Source organism: Salvelinus alpinus, chromosome 4 (assembly GCF_045679555.1).
Source record: "Salvelinus alpinus chromosome 4, SLU_Salpinus.1, whole genome shotgun sequence".
In the NCBI taxonomy this organism is placed as follows: domain Eukaryota; kingdom Metazoa; phylum Chordata; class Actinopteri; order Salmoniformes; family Salmonidae; genus Salvelinus; species Salvelinus alpinus.
In genome coordinates this window covers 93,767,434-93,787,671 of record NC_092089.1, presented here as the reverse complement: position 1 = coordinate 93,787,671, position 20,238 = coordinate 93,767,434, and the positions used below count along the sequence as shown (strand labels likewise).

Genomic DNA, 20,238 nt, shown 5'->3' with positions numbered 1-20,238 from the left:
GGGATGGAGTGGGGAAGGTGAGGGGGTTGGGGGATGGAGTGGGGAAGGTGAGAGGGTTGGGGGATGGAGTGGGGAAGGTGAGGGGGTTGGGGGATGGAGTGGGGAAGGTGAGGGGGTTGGGGGATGGAGTGGGGAAGGTGAGGGGGTTGGGGGATGGAGTGGGGAAGGTGAGAGGGTTGGGGGATGGAGTGGGGAAGGTGAGGGGGTTGGGGGATGGAGTGGGGAAGGTGAGGGGGTTGGGGGATGGAGTGGGGAAGGTGAGGGGGTTGGGGGATGGAGTGGGGAAGGTGAGAGGGTTGGGGGATGGAGTGGGGAAGGTGAGAGGGTTGGGGGATGGAGTGGGGAAGGTGGGAGGGTTGGGGGATGGAGTGGGGAAGGTGAGGGGGTTGGGGGATGGAGTGGGGAAGGTGAGAGGGTTGGGGGATGGAGTGGGGAAGGTGAGAGGGTTGGGGGATGGAGTGGGGAAGGTGGGAGGGTTGGGGGATGGAGTGGGGAAGGTGAGGGGGTTGGGGGATGGAGTGGGGAAGGTGAGAGGGTTGGGGGATGGAGTGGGGAAGGTGAGGGGGTTGGGGGATGGAGTGGGGAAGGTGTGGGGGTTGGGGGATGGAGTGGGGAAGGTGAGGGGGTTGGGGGATGGAGTGGGGAAGGTGTGGGGGTTGGGGGATGGAGTGGGGAAGGTGTGGGGGTTGGGGGATGGAGTGGGGAAGGTGTGGGGGTTGGGGATGGAGTGGGGAAGGTGAGAGGGTTGGGGGATGGAGTGGGGAAGGTGAGGGGGTTGGGGGATGGAGTGGGGAAGGTGTGGGGGTTGGGGGATGGAGTGGGGAAGGTGAGGGGGTTGGGGGATGGAGTGTGGAAGGTGAGGGGGTTGGGGGATGGAGTGGGGAAGGTGAGGGGGTTGGGGGATGGAGTGGGGAAGGTGAGGGGGTTGGGGGATGGAGTGGGGAAGGTGAGAGGGTTGGGGGATGGAGTGGGGAAGGTGAGGGGGTTGGGGGATGGAGTGGGGAAGGTGAGGGGGTTGGGGGATGGAGTGGGGAAGGTGAGGGGGTTGGGGGATGGAGTGGGGAAGGTGAGGGGGTTGGGGGATGGAGTGGGGAAGGTGAGGGGGTTGGGGGATGGAGTGGGGAAGGTGAGGGGGTTGGGGGATGGAGTGGGGAAGGTGAGGGGGTTGGGGGATGGAGTGGGGAAGGTGAGGGGGTTGGGGGATGGAGTGGGGAAGGTGAGGGAGTAGGAGGATGGAGAGTTGTCGGTAAGTGAAGGTAAAAACATAGAGATGGGTCCGTGAACTAAGAGGACGGAGGACAGGCATAGAGAGATGAGGAATTGACTGAGAGATGCTGGTGAAGAGCAGGGTTTATTTAGCTTCCTCTGTCACCACCCCTCCCTCCTTACCTTTCAGGTGTGTCAGAAGTCGGGTGAGATCTCGTTGTTGAAGCAGCAGCTGCGTGATTCCCAGGCGGAGGTGACCAGCAAGCTGTCAGAGCTGTTCCAGCTGAAGACCCAGCTGAGAGAGGCCAGAGGAGAGCTGCAGAGACGTGATGGACAGATAGACACTCTGCAGACAGCCCTACAGGGGGCGCAACTTCGACAACTGGAGAAAGGTGGAGCAGAGGAGAGTGGAACACTAGAGTCTCGAGGATCAGGAGGGGCATCAGGTATAGATATGTGGTCCTCTAGCTCAGTTAGTAGTGCATGGCGCTTGCACCGCCAGGGTTGTGGGTTTGATTCCTGGGGCCACCTATACCTAAAATGTATGCAAGCATGACTGTAAGTCGCTTTTGATAAAAGTGTCTGTTAAAGATAATTTATTATTATGTTATGTTTGATTGTTATATTATGTTTGATTGTTATATTATGTTTGGTTGTTATATTATGTTTGATTGTTATATTATGTTTGATTGTTATATTATGTTTGATTGTTATGTTTGATTTTTATGTTTGATTGTTATATTATGTTTGGTTGTTATATTTGTTATATTATGTTTGATTGTTATATTATGTTTGATTGTTATGTTTGATTTTTATGTTTGATTGTTATATTATGTTTGATTGTTATATTATGTTTGATTGTTATGTTTGATTTTTATGTTTGATTGTTATATTATATTTGATTGTTATGTTTGATTGTTATGTTTGATTGTTATATTATGTGTGATTGTTATATTATGTTTGATTGTTATATTTGATTGTTATGTTTGATTGTTATATTATATTTGATTGTTATGTTTGATTGTTATGTTTGATTGTTATATTATGTTTGATTGTTATATTATGTTTGATTGTTATGTTTGATTGTTATATTATGTTTGATTGTTATATTATATTTGATTGTTATGTTTGATTGTTATGTTTGATTGTTATATTATGTTTGATTGTTATGTTTGATTGTTATATTATGTTTGATTGTTATATTATGTTTGATTGTTATATTATGTTTGATTGTTATGTTTGATTGTTATGTTTGATTGTTATATTATGTTTGATTGTTATATTATATTTGATTGTTATGTTTGATTGTTATGTTTGATTGTTATATTATGTTTGATTGTTATATTATGTGTGATTGTTATATTGTGTTTGATTGTTATATTTGATTGTTATGTTTGATTGTTGTGTTATGTTTGATTGTTATATTATGTTTGATTGTTATATTATGTGTGATTGTTATATTGTGTTTGATTGTTATATTTGATTGTTATGTTTGATTGTTATATTATGTTTGATTGTTATATTATGTTTGATTGTTATGTTTGATTGTTATGTTTGATTGTTATGTTTGATTGTTATATTATATTTGATTGTTATGTTTGATTGTTATGTTTGATTGTTATATTATGTTTGATTGTTTGATTGTTATGTTTGATTGTTATATTATGTTTGATTGTTATATTATGTTTGAATGTTATGTTTGATTGTTATGTTTGATTGTTATGTTTGATTGTTATATTATGTTTGATTGTTATGTTATGTTTGATTGTTATGTTTGATTGTTATATTATGTTTGATTGTTATATTATATTTGATTGTTATGTTTGATTGTTATATTATGTTTGATTGTTATATTATGTTTGATTGTTATGTTTGATTGTTATATTATGTTTGATTGTTATATTATGTTTGATTGTTATGTTTGATTGTTATATTATGTTTGATTGTTATGTTTGATTTTTATTTAATGTTATATTTGATTGTTATTTCATATTATGTTTGATTGTTATGTTTGATTGTTATGTTGTTTGATTGTTATTTAATGTTATGTTTGATTGTTATGTTTGATTGTTGTGTAATGTTTGATTGTTGTGTAATGTTTGATTGTTATGTTTGATTGTTATGTTGTTTGATTGTTATTTAATGTTATGTTTGATTGTTGTGTAATGTTTGATTGTTGTGTAATGTTTGATTGTTGTGTAATGTTTGATTGTTATGTTTGATTGTTATGTTTGATTGTTGTGTTATGTTTGATTGTTATATTATGTTTGATTGTTGTGTTATGTTTGATTATTATATTATGTTTGATTGTTATGTTTGATTGTTATGTTATGTTTGATTGTTATGTTTGATTGTTATATTATGTTTGATTGTTATGTTTGATTGTTATGTTATGTTTGATTGTTATATTATGTTTGATTGTTATATTATGTTTGATTGTTATGTTTGATTTTTATTTAATGTTATATTTGATTGTTATTTCATATTATGTTTGATTGTTATGTTTGATTGTTATGTTGTTTGATTGTTATTTAATGTTATGTTTGATTGTTATGTTTGATTGTTATGTTTGATTGTTATGTTATGTTTGATTGTTATGTTTGATTGTTATGTTTGATTGTTATGTTTGATTGTTATGTTTGATTGTTATGTTTGATTGTTATGTTATGTTTGATTGTTATATTATGTTTGATTGTTATGTTTGAATTTGTAAGTCGCTCTGGATAAGAGCGTCTGCTAAATGACTTAAATGTAAATGTAATTGTTATGTTATATTTGATTGTTATGTTATATTTGATTGTTATATTATGTTTGATTGTTATGTTTGATTGTTATTTAATGTTATGTTTGATTATTCTGTTGTTTGTTGTTATGTTTTATTGTTATTTAATGTTATGTTTGATTTTTATGTTGTTTGATTGTTATGTTATATTATGTTTGATTGTTATTTAATGTTATGTTATGTTTGATTTTTATGTTGTTTGATTGTTATGTTTGATTGTTATTTAATGTTATCTTTGATTGTTCTTTAATGTTATGTTATATTTGATTGTTCTGTTGTTTGATTGTTATATTTGATTGTTATTTAATGTTGTGTTTGATTGTTCTGTTGTTTGTTATTTAATGTTATATTTGATTGTTATGTTTGTTTGATTGTTATTTAATGTTATGTTTGATTGTTATCTTTGATTGTTCTTTAATGTTATGTTATATTTGATCGTTATGTTTGTTTGATTGTTATATTATGTTTGATTGTTATGTTTGATTGTTATGTTATGTTTGATTGTTATATTATGTTTGATTGTTATGTTTGATTGTTATATTATGTTTGATTGTTATGTTTGATTTTTATTTAATGTTATATTTGATTGTTATTTCATATTATGTTTGATTGTTATGTTTGATTGTTATGTTGTTTGATTGTTATTTAATGTTATGTTTGATTGTTATGTTTGATTGTTGTGTAATGTTTGATTGTTGTGTAATGTTTGATTGTTATGTTTGATTGTTATGTTGTTTGATTGTTATTTAATGTTATGTTTGATTGTTGTGTAATGTTTGATTGTTGTGTAATGTTTGATTGTTGTGTAATGTTTGATTGTTATGTTTGATTGTTATGTTTGATTGTTGTGTTATGTTTGATTGTTATATTATGTTTGATTATTATATTATGTTTGATTGTTATGTTTGATTGTTATATTATGTTTGATTGTTATGTTTGATTGTTATGTTATGTTTGATTGTTATATTATGTTTGATTGTTATATTATGTTTGATTGTTATGTTTGATTTTTATTTAATGTTATATTTGATTGTTATTTCATATTATGTTTGATTGTTATGTTTGATTGTTATGTTGTTTGATTGTTATTTAATGTTATGTTTGATTGTTATGTTTGATTGTTATGTTTGATTGTTATGTTATGTTTGATTGTTATATTATGTTTGATTGTTATGTTTGATTGTTATGTTTGATTGTTATGTTTGATTGTTATGTTATGTTTGATTGTTATATTATGTTTGATTGTTATGTTTGAATTTGTAAGTCGCTCTGGATAAGAGCGTCTGCTAAATGACTTAAATGTAAATGTAATTGTTATGTTATATTTGATTGTTATGTTATATTTGATTGTTATATTATGTTTGATTGTTATGTTTGATTGTTATTTAATGTTATGTTTGATTATTCTGTTGTTTGTTGTTATGTTTTATTGTTATTTAATGTTATGTTTGATTTTTATGTTGTTTGATTGTTATGTTATATTATGTTTGATTGTTATTTAATGTTATGTTATGTTTGATTTTTATGTTGTTTGATTGTTATGTTTGATTGTTATTTAATGTTATCTTTGATTGTTCTTTAATGTTATGTTATATTTGATTGTTCTGTTGTTTGATTGTTATATTTGATTGTTATTTAATGTTGTGTTTGATTGTTCTGTTGTTTGTTATTTAATGTTATATTTGATTGTTATGTTTGTTTGATTGTTATTTAATGTTATGTTTGATTGTTATCTTTGATTGTTCTTTAATGTTATGTTATATTTGATCGTTATGTTTGTTTGATTGTTATATTTGATTGTTATTTAATGTTGTGTTTGATTGTTCTGTTGTTTGTTATTTAATGTTATATTTGATTGGTATGTTTGTTTGATTGTTATTTAATGTTATGTTTGATTGTTATGCTTGATTGTTATGTAATGTTATGTTAGATTGTTATGTTTGATTGTTATGTTTGTTTGATTGTTATGTTTGTTTAATGTTATTTTATATTTGATTGTTCTGTTGTTTGATTGTTATTTTATGTTATGATTGATTCTTATGTTATGTTTGATTCTTATTTAATGTTATGTGATGTTTGATTGTTATGTTTGATTGTTGTGTAATGTTATATTGGATTGTTATGTAATGTTATGTTTGATTGCTATGTAATGTTATGTTTGATTGTTATGTTTGATTGTCATGTGTTTGTGTGACTAATGTTACTGTGTTGACCAATAAGCTAATTGGTGATCATTAAATTGTCTGTCTCTCTCACTCTCTCTCTGTACCCCTCTCTTTCTCTTCCTCCTCTTCCCCTCTCTCTCTCTCTCCCTCCCTCTCTGTATCTTCCTCCTCTCTCTCTTTAACTGCAGGCCCTACAGAGGAGCGTCTGCGAGCAGAGCTGTTGTTAGAGCGTCGTCAGAGCGAGGCCCAGGCTACAGTCTTCGAGCAGGAGAGACAGACGTGGCAGACAGAGAAGGAGAAAGTGATCTGCTACCAGAGAGAGCTGCAGGCCAGCTACCTGGACATGTACCACCACAACCAACTACTGGAGAGAGAACTATACCAGCTCAGAGGAGAAGGAGGAGGAGGAACACTGGAGAGAGAACTATACCAGCTCAGAGGAGAAGGAGGAGGAACACTGGAGAGAGAACTATACCTGCTCAGAGGAAGAGGAGAAGGAGGGACACTGGAGAGGGAACAGCAAGATGTGAGGGGAGGAGAAGGAGGAGGGCGAGAGATGGGAGACTACAGTAATGAGTCACTGGAGAGGGAAGTGCAGGAGGTGAGGAGAGGAAGAGGAGGAGGAGAGGAAGACAGCATACCTCCTCCTGGTCTTCCTTGGATAGAGAGGATAGAGTCATCTGAGATTTGACTGAGTGGACACTAGATGGGGGGCCCATTCCAAACCAAACACTCTTCCTATCTCCTTGATGAATATTCAGGCTTCTTACAGATGTTAAAGGACAGGAGGGCCCCATTCCAAACCAAATCCTCACCCCTTATCTTCATGTCCTTGTGGAGGGCCCAATTCCAAAACAACGCTGCACTCCTATACCTGTGTGAACTAGACTGAATAGTGTGCATATATAATCAGCAATACAATGATACCCTCTCTGGTACTGTTTTTTGGAAGTTCCACTTCCTACTTCCTGTTTCAATCCACCAATCAATGACAACTTCCTGTTTCAGTCCACCAATCAATTACAGCGTATTAGAGTCGAGAACACTGTACAATCCTTCAAGCACGACACCGACCAAACCTCACTTTAGAGGGCTGCTTGTATGTACAAAGGATGATAATAATAATAATAACCTATTTGTAAATGTTACTTATTCAAATTTTGTTCTGTGTGTATATAATCAAACCAGTGTGTTTGATAGTTCCGATCCTCACAGCCGTTCTGTGGGCTAGTTGAAGTTCAAACACTGACTGGGGGGTAGTAAGGGTAGGTATGCGTTCCAAATGGCACCCTATACCCTGTATAGTGCGCTACTTTTGACCAGGACCAATGGGGCTCTTGTCAAAAGTAGTGCACTACATAGGGAATAGGGAGCCATTTCAGATGCAACCTAGGACGTTGTCCAAAGGATCTAAAGGAATTTGGGTTTTGTCCCGGTGTGGTGAGGTACGGTCATTGTCAATGGATAATAAGTCTGTAGTGTGTAGAGTAGGCCTAATGTAAATGACATTAAAAGTTCATTCAGGGAGCGTCCGGGGAGCTGGGCTCAGAGGAGAAACATAACATCACTAGACCATCAGAGGCCAACATCAGAGGCCAACATCAGAGGCCAACACACGGATGCTGTTGCTCTGCCATTAACAACACGTTGTGTTGTTGTAAAATTACCCTCTAAGAAACCTGTAATACTGTAACAATACTGTATTCAGGACATTTTATGGAATTTATATTTATTGTCATGTGATTCTATTTCCTGTTCCCAAATCACTATATCGTAATCTGTATATAGTTGTTAGTTAGATATACTAATGCTGCAGAAGCATGTACTGTTTGAGGAAATAGCCTGAATAGACTGAATAGCTGAATAGCCTAATATTACAGCTCTGGCCATTATTCTGCATCCCATTGGACTAATTACTGATCATCTATCGTTGCTGTCGGAGAAAAAATCTCTTATCTCCTAAACGGATACTTTTCAGCAAATGGAAGAAAATTGCCATATTTTCCCTTTAACAAACATACAATTACATAACTTTTCTCAAGTTATTTTGAATACATTTTCTTGGTCCTAGATTCATTAAATATTCAGAGTTCATTGACGGGAGTTACTGCTTTCAATACAACAACAAAAAATCATCCCACAGCGACGCTTTGTTTAGGGAAAAATAAATACTGTACTATACTGTGACTTGTGTTAAACCACTGGAGTTAAATAAATATATAAACATTATATATGTTGGTTCTGAATTTCTATAATAAACATTTATCAAGTGGTGTGAGAGTTTCTTTGAGGGCAATTTCCTTTACGTTAGCTGTTGCCTAAGTAATACAAACAAAAGCACAACCTGTATCTACAACTTGTAGTAATTCACTGGTAGGCTATACTACACTATACTATAATGTACTCTGCTATACTACACTGAACCCGGTAACATACATAAACACTAGTCTTGTACTACACAGTACAAATAAAAGTGTTAATTTAACTCCTAAGAGTTGAATTCAACACTGTTTCAGATAACATGTGGTCCCAGTCTACATAGTGTTAGAGTCACTACAGGTAGTGTCACATTTTCAGAGTCAATTTGACTCAAAATGGTGTTACAATTCACACACAAATGTGTAATCATATTTTTTCATGCCACTAAATTGAGTTGAATTTACACTGCAATGACTGCATAATTTGACAAGACAAAAATTCCCCTTGTTGTTAGTACTCATCCTGGGTTAAAATATGTCAACACTGTAATTTTTACACCCTCTTTTTTACTTTGTACATTCATCTCAGACTTGGTTACCTTTCCCCCATCCTCCTGGTACTTTAAATACCTATTTGTTGTGTGCAGGACTGGGCAATGGGAGAATCTCTCAATTGCATACTGTTCGCCTCATCAAAACCCATTGGAGGAGAAGGTCAGAGGAACGGGACGCCTGGCTTATTCATCCAATGGGTTTTGAGAAGGTGGAGAGGAGAGAGGACGCGAGGAGTATGCAGCTGACATTCTCCCAATATCTGTAGTGAAGGAGACTATTAACTGAGAGATTAGTTTTTGTGGCCCCTCTGAACTACAGACTGGAGGAAGCTGCTGGGAAAGTACCCTTTAGAATGTCTCGGCCTTGTTTCCTTATCAACACACACCCTGTACAAACCTGGCCCTTACATACCTCCTCCCTGAGTTTGGACATTAGAGGGCAGAGGTCAGCCTAGATGGAAACAGGAGGATCTTTGTTAGCGTAAGGAACAGGTCTTTCCAAGGTAAGCTGAAGGGGAGTGGCTGCCCTGGGTGGTTTTGTGAAGTTGAGTGCTGGACACACAAACACCCAGTGTTCTTTTAGAACCCGATGGAAAAATATCTGTACCACAGGAGGTTGGTGCCACCTTAATTGGGGAGGACGGGCTCGTAGTAATGGCTGGAACGGAATATATGGAACGGCATCCAACTCATTAAACACCTGGTTTCCAAGTGTTTGATACCATTCCATTCACTCCATCCCAGCCATTATTGACCCCTCCTGCCAACCACTCTCAAGCATATTTGACTTGTGTAGTTGCCAGTCCTGTGTTAGACTTGACGTGTATGTTCCCTGGGGGGGGGGGGGGGGGGGGTCAAGCCAAACACCATCTCTCCCTCTGACTCACCAACCTCCATCTAACATTATATAAACCAGGGCTAAATATAACTCCACAACTCACATAGGTGACTGTGAGAGGGCGATCGTCTTCTGAGTGTGGGTTGATGAAAGATATTAACTCATGATTCTGTGTGTTGCTGCTCTGTATGTAGGAGGGACTCTACACATGCAAACTACTCTGCTTGGATTTCAAGCATTCAATGTTAGCCGGCTTGTAGTATTACATACAACTATACCTCACACTAGTTAAAGTCAACAGGAGGATTGTTTGCAGTGAAGTGAATACAGCTAGCCCAGGTGGATGTTTCTGCATGTTGTCTAGTATGTAGTCATCTGGAGTGGTAAGGCCGCCATCTAGTGGCATCTGCAGGAAGAGCATGTGAGTCAATATCAGTAGCTAGTATTAGCTGTCACCAAAAAATAAAAATACATCTTTCTGCAGCTAACCAAACTCTGATACATTTCACAAACAGAGAAACAGAGTTGGAGTATAAAGTTTTTATTCCATTTCAAGATGCAAGTATAATATGAAACATGTTAGAGAATAAATATGTACAATAAAACTTGAATAAAGAAAGAGAAGCAGGTAAAAGGCAAACCTATCATACAAGAACTCAATAACTCTGACTACTGGAAAAGAAAAAGAACCCAAGGAAGAAGCCATAACAGACCTTAATGTATTCTGGGAAAGGAGATGAATGATTGTCAACCAAAAGCAGTAAATAAAATGTCAAATCAACTAAACACAAAACGAACGTGTACGCACACAAACCATCAAATAAAGACCTGTTACCATAATTCATTCTGACTGGAGATCAGTGCAGAGTTGATATAATGGCTGACTGCTACCATGTGTCGGCTGTTAAAGAGATGCTGGTGCAGACCTTGCTGACATCACCATTTCATGGGCTGGGAGCTATCCGTTTGGTCCAAGGAGAAGGATTTGATCATGGATCCAATACTGATGTTGCTATTTTGTGGCAGAATTATATTTCATAAAAAGGTATAAAGTTACTTATGGTTTCACTATTTTACAGGAGACTTGATTCTAGCGATGATAAATAAAAACTAAATCAGACTTCACAGTAGTATAATTTGTTTTTGTTAAATACATCGGCCTACACAGAACAAGAAACAGGAAAATTCTTGTTATTGGAGGCAGTTGCAAAATCAATCAGCCAATTGACCCTCGACCTCTCCATCGATCACAACTGTTGATCGTCACACTGATACATGTACTGTAACCCATAGTGACTTTCAACCAATCAGGGCCTTTATTACATCATAGCCAATAGGCAACATTTTACTTTTTTACAATCAGTGTTCCATTCACAAACTGTAACCACGGTCACCTCAACCTATCAGCCAATCACAACCTCTCAATACAATATATATGTGAATATACTTTCTCAGAGGCCACTTAGCTTTACCTCTGTAATATAGAAGTTTAAATACTCTCCTGAAATCAGACAACTTCCTAAAAACCATAATGTCACATCACCTCTCTAACATCCATTCAACCGACCATTCTGTGTTCTGAGGAAAGACTACAGATGGATATATAGAGGATTCTGTGTTCTGAGGAAAGCCTACAGATGGATATATAGAGGATTCTGTGTTCTGAGGAAAGCCTACAGATGGATATATAGAGGATTCTGTGTTCTGAGGAAAGCCTACAGATGGACATATAGAGGATTCTGTGTTCTGAGGAAAGCCTACAGATGGACATATAGAGGATTCTGTGTTCTAAGGAAAGCCTACAGATGGATATATAGAGGATTCTGTGTTCTAAGGAAAGCCTACAGATGGATATATAGAGGATTCTGTGTTCTAAGGAAAGCCTACAGATGGATATATAGAGGAAAGAAATAAGGAACAGAGCAGTCGTCCAAAACCTCTACAACTCAACTTGATACCCTATGATAACGCATCATCACATCCTTAACAAGAATAAGCCTATAGTAAGTTCTGCAGGCAGCTGAAAATGAGTGTCAATGAATGAATGATCCTTTTGAGATCTCTCTCTCTCAGGAGGTAGGATGGGGGATTTCCAGGGGTCCTGGGGTAGCAGGTAGCTACTGTAGCTCATAGGGGCTCCACTTTGCCTGGGGGTTTCCAGAAACAGGATGGGGGATCAAAAGAAGATCTGCTTGGCATCTGACGGGTTCTGCTCCATGGGACAGTAGGGGCATTTCAGTCTGAGGAGATGGAAGACAGAGTTAGACATATACAGACCGGCAGGAGAGTTTAACCACAGAGTTCCACAGGTCTGACTTTCAATGGTTGAGTGCCTGTTTGTCTGCCTGTCTGTCTGTCTGTCGACCTGGATCAGACTCACTTTCCAGCGTTGGTGAGTTTGTTGAGGGCGTCTCTGGAGATGACGTGTCCACAGATGAGCTTCATGGGAGGGTTGCTCTCTGACGTCTGCTGCCGGAGGATGGGACAGGCGAACACGGAGTGGTACCAGCACTTCTTCCCCAGGTCTATCTCAATCTGGAGGGAGGGGAGACAGGACAGACAGGACCATTACACTTCTATGACAACCTTCATTAATAATCCATTATAAATGGTTATAGTATTATACATTTCTATTTATTTTATGAATAGTTATGAATAACAATTATTGCTTTTAAATGCTAATAAATACTCTGAGGATTCACCACCCAGAGAAAGTCATGCGAGCATAGAAAGGGAGACTTACAGGCAGCTCGTCCTTGTGTGTCCAGACTCCGCTACACTGTCTCTGTTCAATCACCTGTTTGATGTTCATCAGGACTGGTAGAGCCATGCAGCCTGACGCAAAACTGACAGAGAATACCATTCAACACAGAGAAACAGACATGGAAATCACAGATACAGTTGAAGTCGGAAGTTTACATACACCTTAGCCAAATACATTTAAACTCAGTTTTTCACAATTCCTGACATTTAATCCAAGTAAAAAAAACTGTCTTTGGTCAGTTACGATCACCACTTTATTTTAAGAATGTGAAATGTCAGAATAATTGTAGAGAGAGTGATTTATTTCAGCTTTTATTTCTTTCATCACATTCCCAGTGGGTCAGAAGTTTACATTCTACCAAATACTAATTGAGTGTATTGCCTTTAAATTGATTTAACTTGGATCAAACGTTTCAGGTAGCCTTCCACAAGCTTCCCACAATAAGTTGGGTAAATTTTGGCTTGTCCCTCCCTCCGAGCTGGTGTAACTGAGTCAGGTTTGTAGGCCTCCTTGCTCACACACGCTTTTTCAGTTCTGCCCACAAATTTTCTATAGGATTGAGGCCAGGGCTTTGTGATGGCCACTCCAATACCTTGACTTTGTTGTCCTTAAGCCATTTTGCCACAACTTTGGAAGTATGCTTGGGGTCATTGTCCATTTGGAAGACCCATTTGCGACCAAGCTTTAACTTCCTGACTGATGTCTTGAGATGTTGCTTCACTATATCCACATAATTTTCCTTCTTCACGATGCCATCTATTTTGTGAAGAGCACCAGCCCGCCTGCAGCAAAGCACCCCCACAACATGATGCTGCCGCCCCCGTTCTTCACGGTTGGGATGGTGTTCTTCGGCTTGCAAGCCTCCCCCTTTTTCCTCCAAACATAACGATGGTCAATATGGCAAACAGTTCTATTTTTGTTTCATCAGACCATAGGACATTTCTTCATAAAGTACGATCTTTGTCCCCATGTGCAGTTGCGAACCATAGTCTGGCTGTTTTATGGCGGTTTTGGAGCAGTGGCTTCTTCCTTGCTGAGCGGAATTTCAGGTTATGTCGATATAGGACTCGTTTTAATGTGGATGTAGATACTTTTGTACCCGTTTCCTCCAGCATCTTCACAAGGTCCTTTGCTGTTGTTCTGGGATTGATTTGCACTTTTTGCACCAAAATACGTTCATCTCTAGGAGACAGAAAGCGTCTTCTTCCTGAGCGGTATGACGGCTGCATGGTCCCATGGTGTTTATACTTGCGTACTATTGTTTGTACAGATGAACGTGGTACCTTCAGGCGTTTGGAAATTTCTCCCAAGGATGAACCAGACATGTGGAGGTCTACAATTTTTTTTCTGAGGTCTTGGCTGATTTATTTTGATTTTCCCATGATGTCAAGCAAAGAGGCACTGAGTTTGAAGGTAGGCCTTGAAATACATCCACAGGTACACCTCCAATTGACTCAAATTATGTCAATTAGCCTATCAGAAGCTTCTGAAGCCATGACAATTTTCTGGAATTTTCCAAGCTGTTTAAAGGCACAGTCAACTTAATGTATGTAAACCTCTGACCCACTGGAATTGTGATTCAGTGAATTATAAGTGAAATAATCTGTCTGTAAACAATTGTTGGAAAAATTACTTGTGTCATGCACAAAGTAGATGTCCTAACCGACTTGCCAAAACTATAGTTTGTTAACAAGAAATTTGTGAAGTGGTTGAAAAACAAGTTTTAATGACTCCAACCTAAGTGTATGTAAACGTCTGACTTCAACTGTACATACTGCAGTGAAAAACAATGACAAGGAATCTTACTATCAGCGTTATACTGCTGTGTGTGTGTGTGTGTGTGTCTAACCTGACACTGAGAGGTGACTCTACAGATAGCCCCAGCAGAGCGCAGGCGTCCCTGGTGAAGCTGTTACAGATGTCAGCCCACTGGTTGGTCTCTAGCAGAGAGCGGTAGGGAGAGTTCTCTATGCCGTGCCGCAGGTACACCAGACTACCCATGAGGATCTGGATGTCTGGGGGAGAGGAGACACTGCTATAATGGGTGTCTGGAGGGAGAGGTCTGGGGGAGAGGAGGCAGTGGTCATGGAGGAGGGAGGAAGGATGTCTGGGGGAGAGGAGACAGTGTTATTCAGGATGTCTGGGGGAGAGGAGACAGTGTTATTCAGCATGTCTGTGGAAGACAGTGGTCATGGAGGAGGGAGGAAGGATGTCTGGGGGAGAGGAGACACTGTTATTCAGGATGTCTGGGGGAGAGGAGACAGTGTTATTCAGCATGTTTGTGGAAGACAGTGGTCATGGAGTAGGGAGGAAGGAAGGTGTCCATTCACAGACTATTGGAACAGATCATTAGTCAGTCAGCTGGTAAGAGAAAGAAGCTATGAAGTCCTGTAAGAAAGCTATTGAGAAAACAATAAGGGTTTCTTATTGGACAGGTAGTTCCTCCCTGTTTCAGTAAAAAAAAATATATATATATATGTTTGGTGCCTAATGAACATCCCTGTCAAAAAGCTCTTCAAGATCACTAGGAGCCCCCAACCAGGGTGTCAGACAGACAGTCCCTACCTCTCTTCAGGATCACCAGGAGCCCCCAGCCAGGGTGTCAGACAGACAGTCCCTACCTCTCTTCAAGATCACCAGGAGCCCCCAGCCAGGGTGTCAGACAGGCAGTCCCTACCTCTCTTCAAGATCACCAGGAGCCCCCAGCCAGGGTGTCAGACAGACAGTCCCTACCTCTCTTCAAGATCACCAGGAGCCCCCAGCCAGGGTGTCAGACAGGCAGTCCCTACCTCTCTTCAAGATCACCAGGAGCCCCCAGCCAGGGTGTCAGACAGGCAGTCCCTACCTCTCTTCAAGATCACCAGGAGCCCCCAGCCAGGGTGTCAGACAGGCAGTCCCTACCTCTCTTCAAGATCACCAGGAGCCCCCAGCCAGGGTGTCAGACAGGCAGTCCCTACCTCTCTTCAAGATCACCAGGAGCCCCCAGCCAGGGTGTCAGACAGGCAGTCCCTACCTCTCTTCAAGATCACCAGGAGCCCCCAGCCAGGGTGTCAGACAGACAGTCCCTACCTCTCTTCAAGATCACCAGGAGCCCCCAGCCAGGGTGTCAGACAGGCAGTCCCTACCTCTCTTCAAGATCACCAGGAGCCCCCAGCCAGGGTGTCAGACAGACAGTCCCTACCTCTCTTCAAGATCACCAGGAGCCCCCAGCCAGGGTATGTCTGTCCCTACTTCTGGTGCTGTGAGGTGAAGGATTGTTAGTGCCTATGTTCAGACCATCATATACCTGCTGCCTACATTTCTATCTGTCCCACCCTGCTGACCTGAACAGGGCCCAAGCTGTCTGTGTTCCTACCTCTCTGGTGCTGTGAGGCGAAGGGCTGGAAGTGCCTGGCGTACTGTAGCGCCTCCAGCTGGTTGGTGATGCCTCCGTTTAACAGGCTGATGAAGTAGAGGCGGTGCAGCTTGAACTCCAGGGTACTGTTCAGGTCCAGCAGGCGCTGCCGGTTTGTTACTGCCCACCTGGAGCCAGGGAGAGAGAGGATTGTAATCATTAGTGCACACCGTAGCAAACAGTTGTAAACTGAAAACAATCATTTCTATTGGACAAATTCAGGTAGGTCCCTCCCTGTTTCCTTCCGTTTGGCTCCTAGTGAATAGACCCCAATTCAATCAATTCAGGAAGTCACCCGAAATTCTAATTGACCTTTAACCCTGGCATTTCAGATCTCAATTGTGTTCACTACTCTCAAGTTAATCAGTTACTGAATGGCTGAAAATGATCAAAGAGGGGTTTGATTCACATTCAACTGCACACAGAGAGGAGGTACAGTACACACTCTAGTGCTGGTCTGAGGTCAGTATATAACAGAGAGGAGGTACAGTACATACTCTAGTGCTGGTCTGAGGTCAGTATATAACAGAGAGGAGGTACAGTACACACTCTAGTGCTGGTCTGAGGTCAGTATATAACAGAGAGGAGGTACAGTACATACTCTAGTGCTGGTCTGAGGTCAGTATATAACAGAGAGGAGGTACAGTACATACTCTAGTGCTGGTCTGAGGTCAGTATATAACAGAGAGGAGGTACTGTACACACTCTAGTGCTGGTCTTAGGTCAGTATATAACAGAGAGGAGGTACAGTACATACTCTAGTGCTGGTCTGAGGTCAGTATATAACAGAGAGGAGGTACTGTACACACTCTAGTGCTGGTCTGAGGTCAGTATATAACAGAGAGGAGGTACAGTACATACTCTAGTGCTGGTCTGAGGTCCTGCATCCTCAAGGCCTCCAGGATCCTGTTGAGTTCCAAAAATGGCTGCTTCATGCTCATGTCAATCACTACTCCAGACTCCTGGGAGATACACAAACAAAGAGAAGCCAGGCAGTTTTAATGCATATGAAATACACCAAATGTCTTCCATTCTGGTTCTGGGGACCAACAGGGTGTGCAGGCTTTTGTTTCATCTCAGCTGTTCACCTGACATAGGTCCTCTGCCACGCTCAGCATGCCTTGTCTGTACAGGTGTTCCACGATGGTCTCACTCAGGTATTTCTGTCTCTCAGGTGAGTCCCACACTGTCTCTGCCACCACTGCACTCACCTCTGCATCAAAGTTCTACAGAAACACAACCAGGAAACAACCAAAGGATAACCGGATATAAAACACACAGAATCTGCTGAAATTTCTCCCTTGTGTGCTTAAGGTACATTTTTACAATAATATTGGCTTAAACCGCAAGGGAGTTGTGTCATCATTCATCTTTTCTAAAATGTAAAGATTCTACAATGAAAGCATTTATTGGGAAACTCTTACCCTGTCGATAGCTTTGCCCACTTTGGAGACACTGCCGTGGATGTCCTTGTGTCTGGAGGCCAGCAGCTGTACTGTTTCTTTAATGTTCTTACAACACTGGGCCATCGTCTGAGACAGCACCGAAAGATCTGCATCTTGTACCCCTGAAGGAGAGCCATATATTTAGAGAGTTGGTACATTGAGGTTTCTGCATTGTGATTGACATGACACAAAACTCTATGGCAGCCATGTTGGCGCCGTAGAAATATAATGACTTATACCATGCCATTGTTGAATACTCGTTTCTGATTGGCTTGAAGGGCATTCTAGAGCGTGCATTATTTCCCTATAACACACGGTATACTTGCACAGTGGAATTCAATGACTATAGTTCATTGTTACATGTTCTATGTTTGAGCTGCTTTGGAATGCATAGCCCCTCGTTGATTATCCTTTACATATTTCTATGGTTATCAACCCCATTTCATGGGAACATTTTAACAATGCTATGTAACAGAATGTCTAGAATTAGAACGATATTCAAGTGATGTCTCTGCTCTGAAGGAGAAAGCAATCAGGTTAAAACAAATCAGAACATTACAAGTTTAAAAAGGCTAAAAGCAGTCTTGTTGAATGTACATAAAGAAACCTTTGATTCACTTCTGTGCCTGAACCCTCACGAGTCAAGGCACGCAACCGGAGAAAAACAAGATTTCATTTCTCTAGGGCCAAATTGTTTAAATAACTTAAATTGCATATTGTTCCGCGCTTTAGTTGTACTCCTGCATCAAATTCCTCGAATATGGGACCTGTAACTGTGTGCAGGTATCTTTCATTCTTTCATTTTTCACCATGCACCTGCAAATGGCTTGATGACTTGAGTGAACACTACGTCTAAACTAGAGCGTGTAGATGGCTCTGCCTTACCGAATGTAACCAGCTGTCCCCGTAGCTCACAGACGCTGCGTAGTAGTTCGTCCAGCCGTTCCTCTGACTGGTGTCCGTACATGACGAACCTGTGGAGCACCTTCTCCAGCTCCCGCTCCACACACGCACACTGCTCCATACCTAGACTGGGACTCTACCGCATTCACTACCACCTGGGAGAGACAAGACATATGGAACTAGGCCTAGGTCAGTGGTCCTCAAACCTCTCCCCGGGAACCACCAGACATTTCACAATATTGTTGTAGCCCTGAACCAGTTCACCTGATTCATCTAGTCAAAGGCTTGATGATTCGTTGGCAGGTTGAATCAGGTGTGCTAGCTCTGGAATATAGCAAATACATAGAACAACTAGGGGTCCCCGAGTAGAGGTTTGAGAACCACTGAACAAGGTCACAGACAATAGCTCAACATTTTGCAATCCTCCCATTACCCCTACAGTTTTGTTTCACTACTGGTATAACTGATTTAGCCTAACTGGTCAACAAAATCCTTTATTAGTTGAATCAGATTTGCTAGAGCCTAAAGTGTGCAGTGGCACAGTATTCATAATCATTGACAGGCAACAGAAAATATGAAAGAAGACCAATCTATTCTAGATCAACAAGTGCAGATCAGTTGTTAGGCCTGAATGTGTTGGTCTCATTGACACATTAGGCATCCCTGCTGTATACATTTGAAACACATTGCTTAGCAACTTTCCTCTTCTCTTCATAAAATATCAAAACTTTTCTTTTGAATTTTTCATCTGACAAATAAAAGTACTTGCTATAGTACGAAGCAAAACATACTGTAAACCAGCGGCTACTTTTGGAACCGTTTTGCTCGCTGAAGCTAATAGGCCCTGTCCATAGCCTCAAGCCCTCAACCAATGACATTCGACTGCAAAACAGGGTTTGAACGGTATGCTAACTAGCCAAATCGTTTGCTGTCACTTTGTTAGTCTTTAGCTAGCTACTTGACTCAAACAATCTAGCCAGCTATGTTCTTGTTACTTACTAAACTGACAACAAATCTCTGATAACAGCTATGGTAGCAAATATCAAGTTAGCTACGCTAGCTAAGCTGACTAGCCATATCCACAACAATATTAACAGGACCAAGCCAGCTAGCTTGGCTAGTTGTTATCTAGCTGTATAAGACGTCGTATCAAACACCACTTGGTTACAATGGCGATTATCATACAGCGAGAAATCCTAATGGCAACTGAGACATGTTGGTGAGTAAGTTAGCTAGCTACGTTTGTCGCATAACGTAAACAAACAGCTAGCTAACGGTAATGTAAACCTAGCATGGACCGAAGCTGTTTGTTTGACTTGGCAATAATGGTGTATTTTAATCGATTGCATAATTAGAAAGATAGCCAGATTGTCCAAATATTTTTTCAATTCTTAAATATATCAACGACATGTCAGAAAATATCAAAATAAGTTAAAATAACAACATAAAACGTCAACATAAACACCACTTACCTGTCGTGACAGCTATTCTCCACCAGTCGTCCTTTGATCTGCGGAACTTCCTTCCTGTGTAGCATGTCCCGGATTTTCATAATAAAAGTACTGTAGTTACTTTACCCATGAATATAAGGTTCTTAGACTTCATTCAATGTTTCAGTTTTTACAGAGTGTAAAGATACTATGTTTTCAGAGTTCCATCCTCTGATACATAATCATGTATGCCTATAAAACAAGTAAAATGTAGGTTTCAAAGTGATAGCATTTGATTCCAATATTAAATTGTCTCACAATAGCCTACAAGTTTATGCGAACCCCAGGCGGTGCTGTATCGACGGTTATGAATGGAGATCTGTGGCCAGATTGCAGACCTATGGTGTAGACAGGTGTGTGGCTTGAAGCTGCCCAGGGGATTTCCCACCGGTGATATAACTATCTGGTAATGACCCCAGACCGGCATTGATGTAAAACGCACACACACACACACACAAACCATAATTATGCATATAGATTACTGAAAGTCACTCATGAG

At 40.1% G+C, this 20,238-nt stretch overlaps 2 protein-coding genes across 5 annotated transcripts in view; one reads left to right on the top strand and one right to left on the bottom strand.

Annotated features, from left to right (window-relative positions):
- n4bp3 (NEDD4 binding protein 3) overlaps positions 1-8,426 on the top strand; it is a 104,833-nt gene extending 96,407 nt beyond the window's left edge. For all 4 annotated transcript variants that reach the window (XM_071399486.1, XM_071399487.1, XM_071399485.1 and 1 more), the window contains 2 exons: positions 1,397-1,652; positions 6,342-8,426. In XM_071399486.1, the coding sequence (XP_071255587.1) occupies positions 1,397-1,652; positions 6,342-6,844 (759 nt within the window). In that variant the 3' untranslated portion in view covers positions 6,845-8,426. The remainder of the gene's footprint in view (positions 1-1,396; positions 1,653-6,341) is intronic.
- Positions 8,427-10,268: 1,842 nt separating this feature from the next.
- On the bottom strand, positions 10,269-19,816 carry LOC139574685 (E3 ubiquitin-protein transferase RMND5B-like). The gene is made up of 10 exons (XM_071399483.1): positions 19,722-19,816; positions 18,232-18,404; positions 17,326-17,468; positions 16,990-17,127; positions 16,763-16,863; positions 15,863-16,029; positions 14,357-14,522; positions 12,487-12,589; positions 12,124-12,278; positions 10,269-11,983 (listed from the first exon to the last, which is right to left on the bottom strand). The coding sequence occupies exons 2-10, from the start codon at positions 18,368-18,370 to the stop codon at positions 11,920-11,922; spliced, it is 1,176 nt and encodes a 391-aa protein (XP_071255584.1). The 5' UTR covers positions 18,371-18,404; positions 19,722-19,816; the 3' UTR covers positions 10,269-11,919.
- Positions 19,817-20,238: the final 422 nt, after the last annotated feature.

Coding starts and splice junctions, on each gene's coding strand:
- LOC139574685 (XM_071399483.1), bottom strand. CDS start 18,370: ATGGAGCAGTGTGCGTGTGTGGAGCGGGAGCTGGAGAAGGTGCTCCAC. Junction 17,469..18,231: donor GGGACAGCTGGTTACATTCG/GTAAGGCAGAGC, acceptor GCTCTCCTTCAG/GGGTACAAGATGCAGATCTT. Junction 12,590..14,356: donor GAGTCACCTCTCAGTGTCAG/GTTAGACACACA, acceptor ATTCTCTGTCAG/TTTTGCGTCAGGCTGCATGG.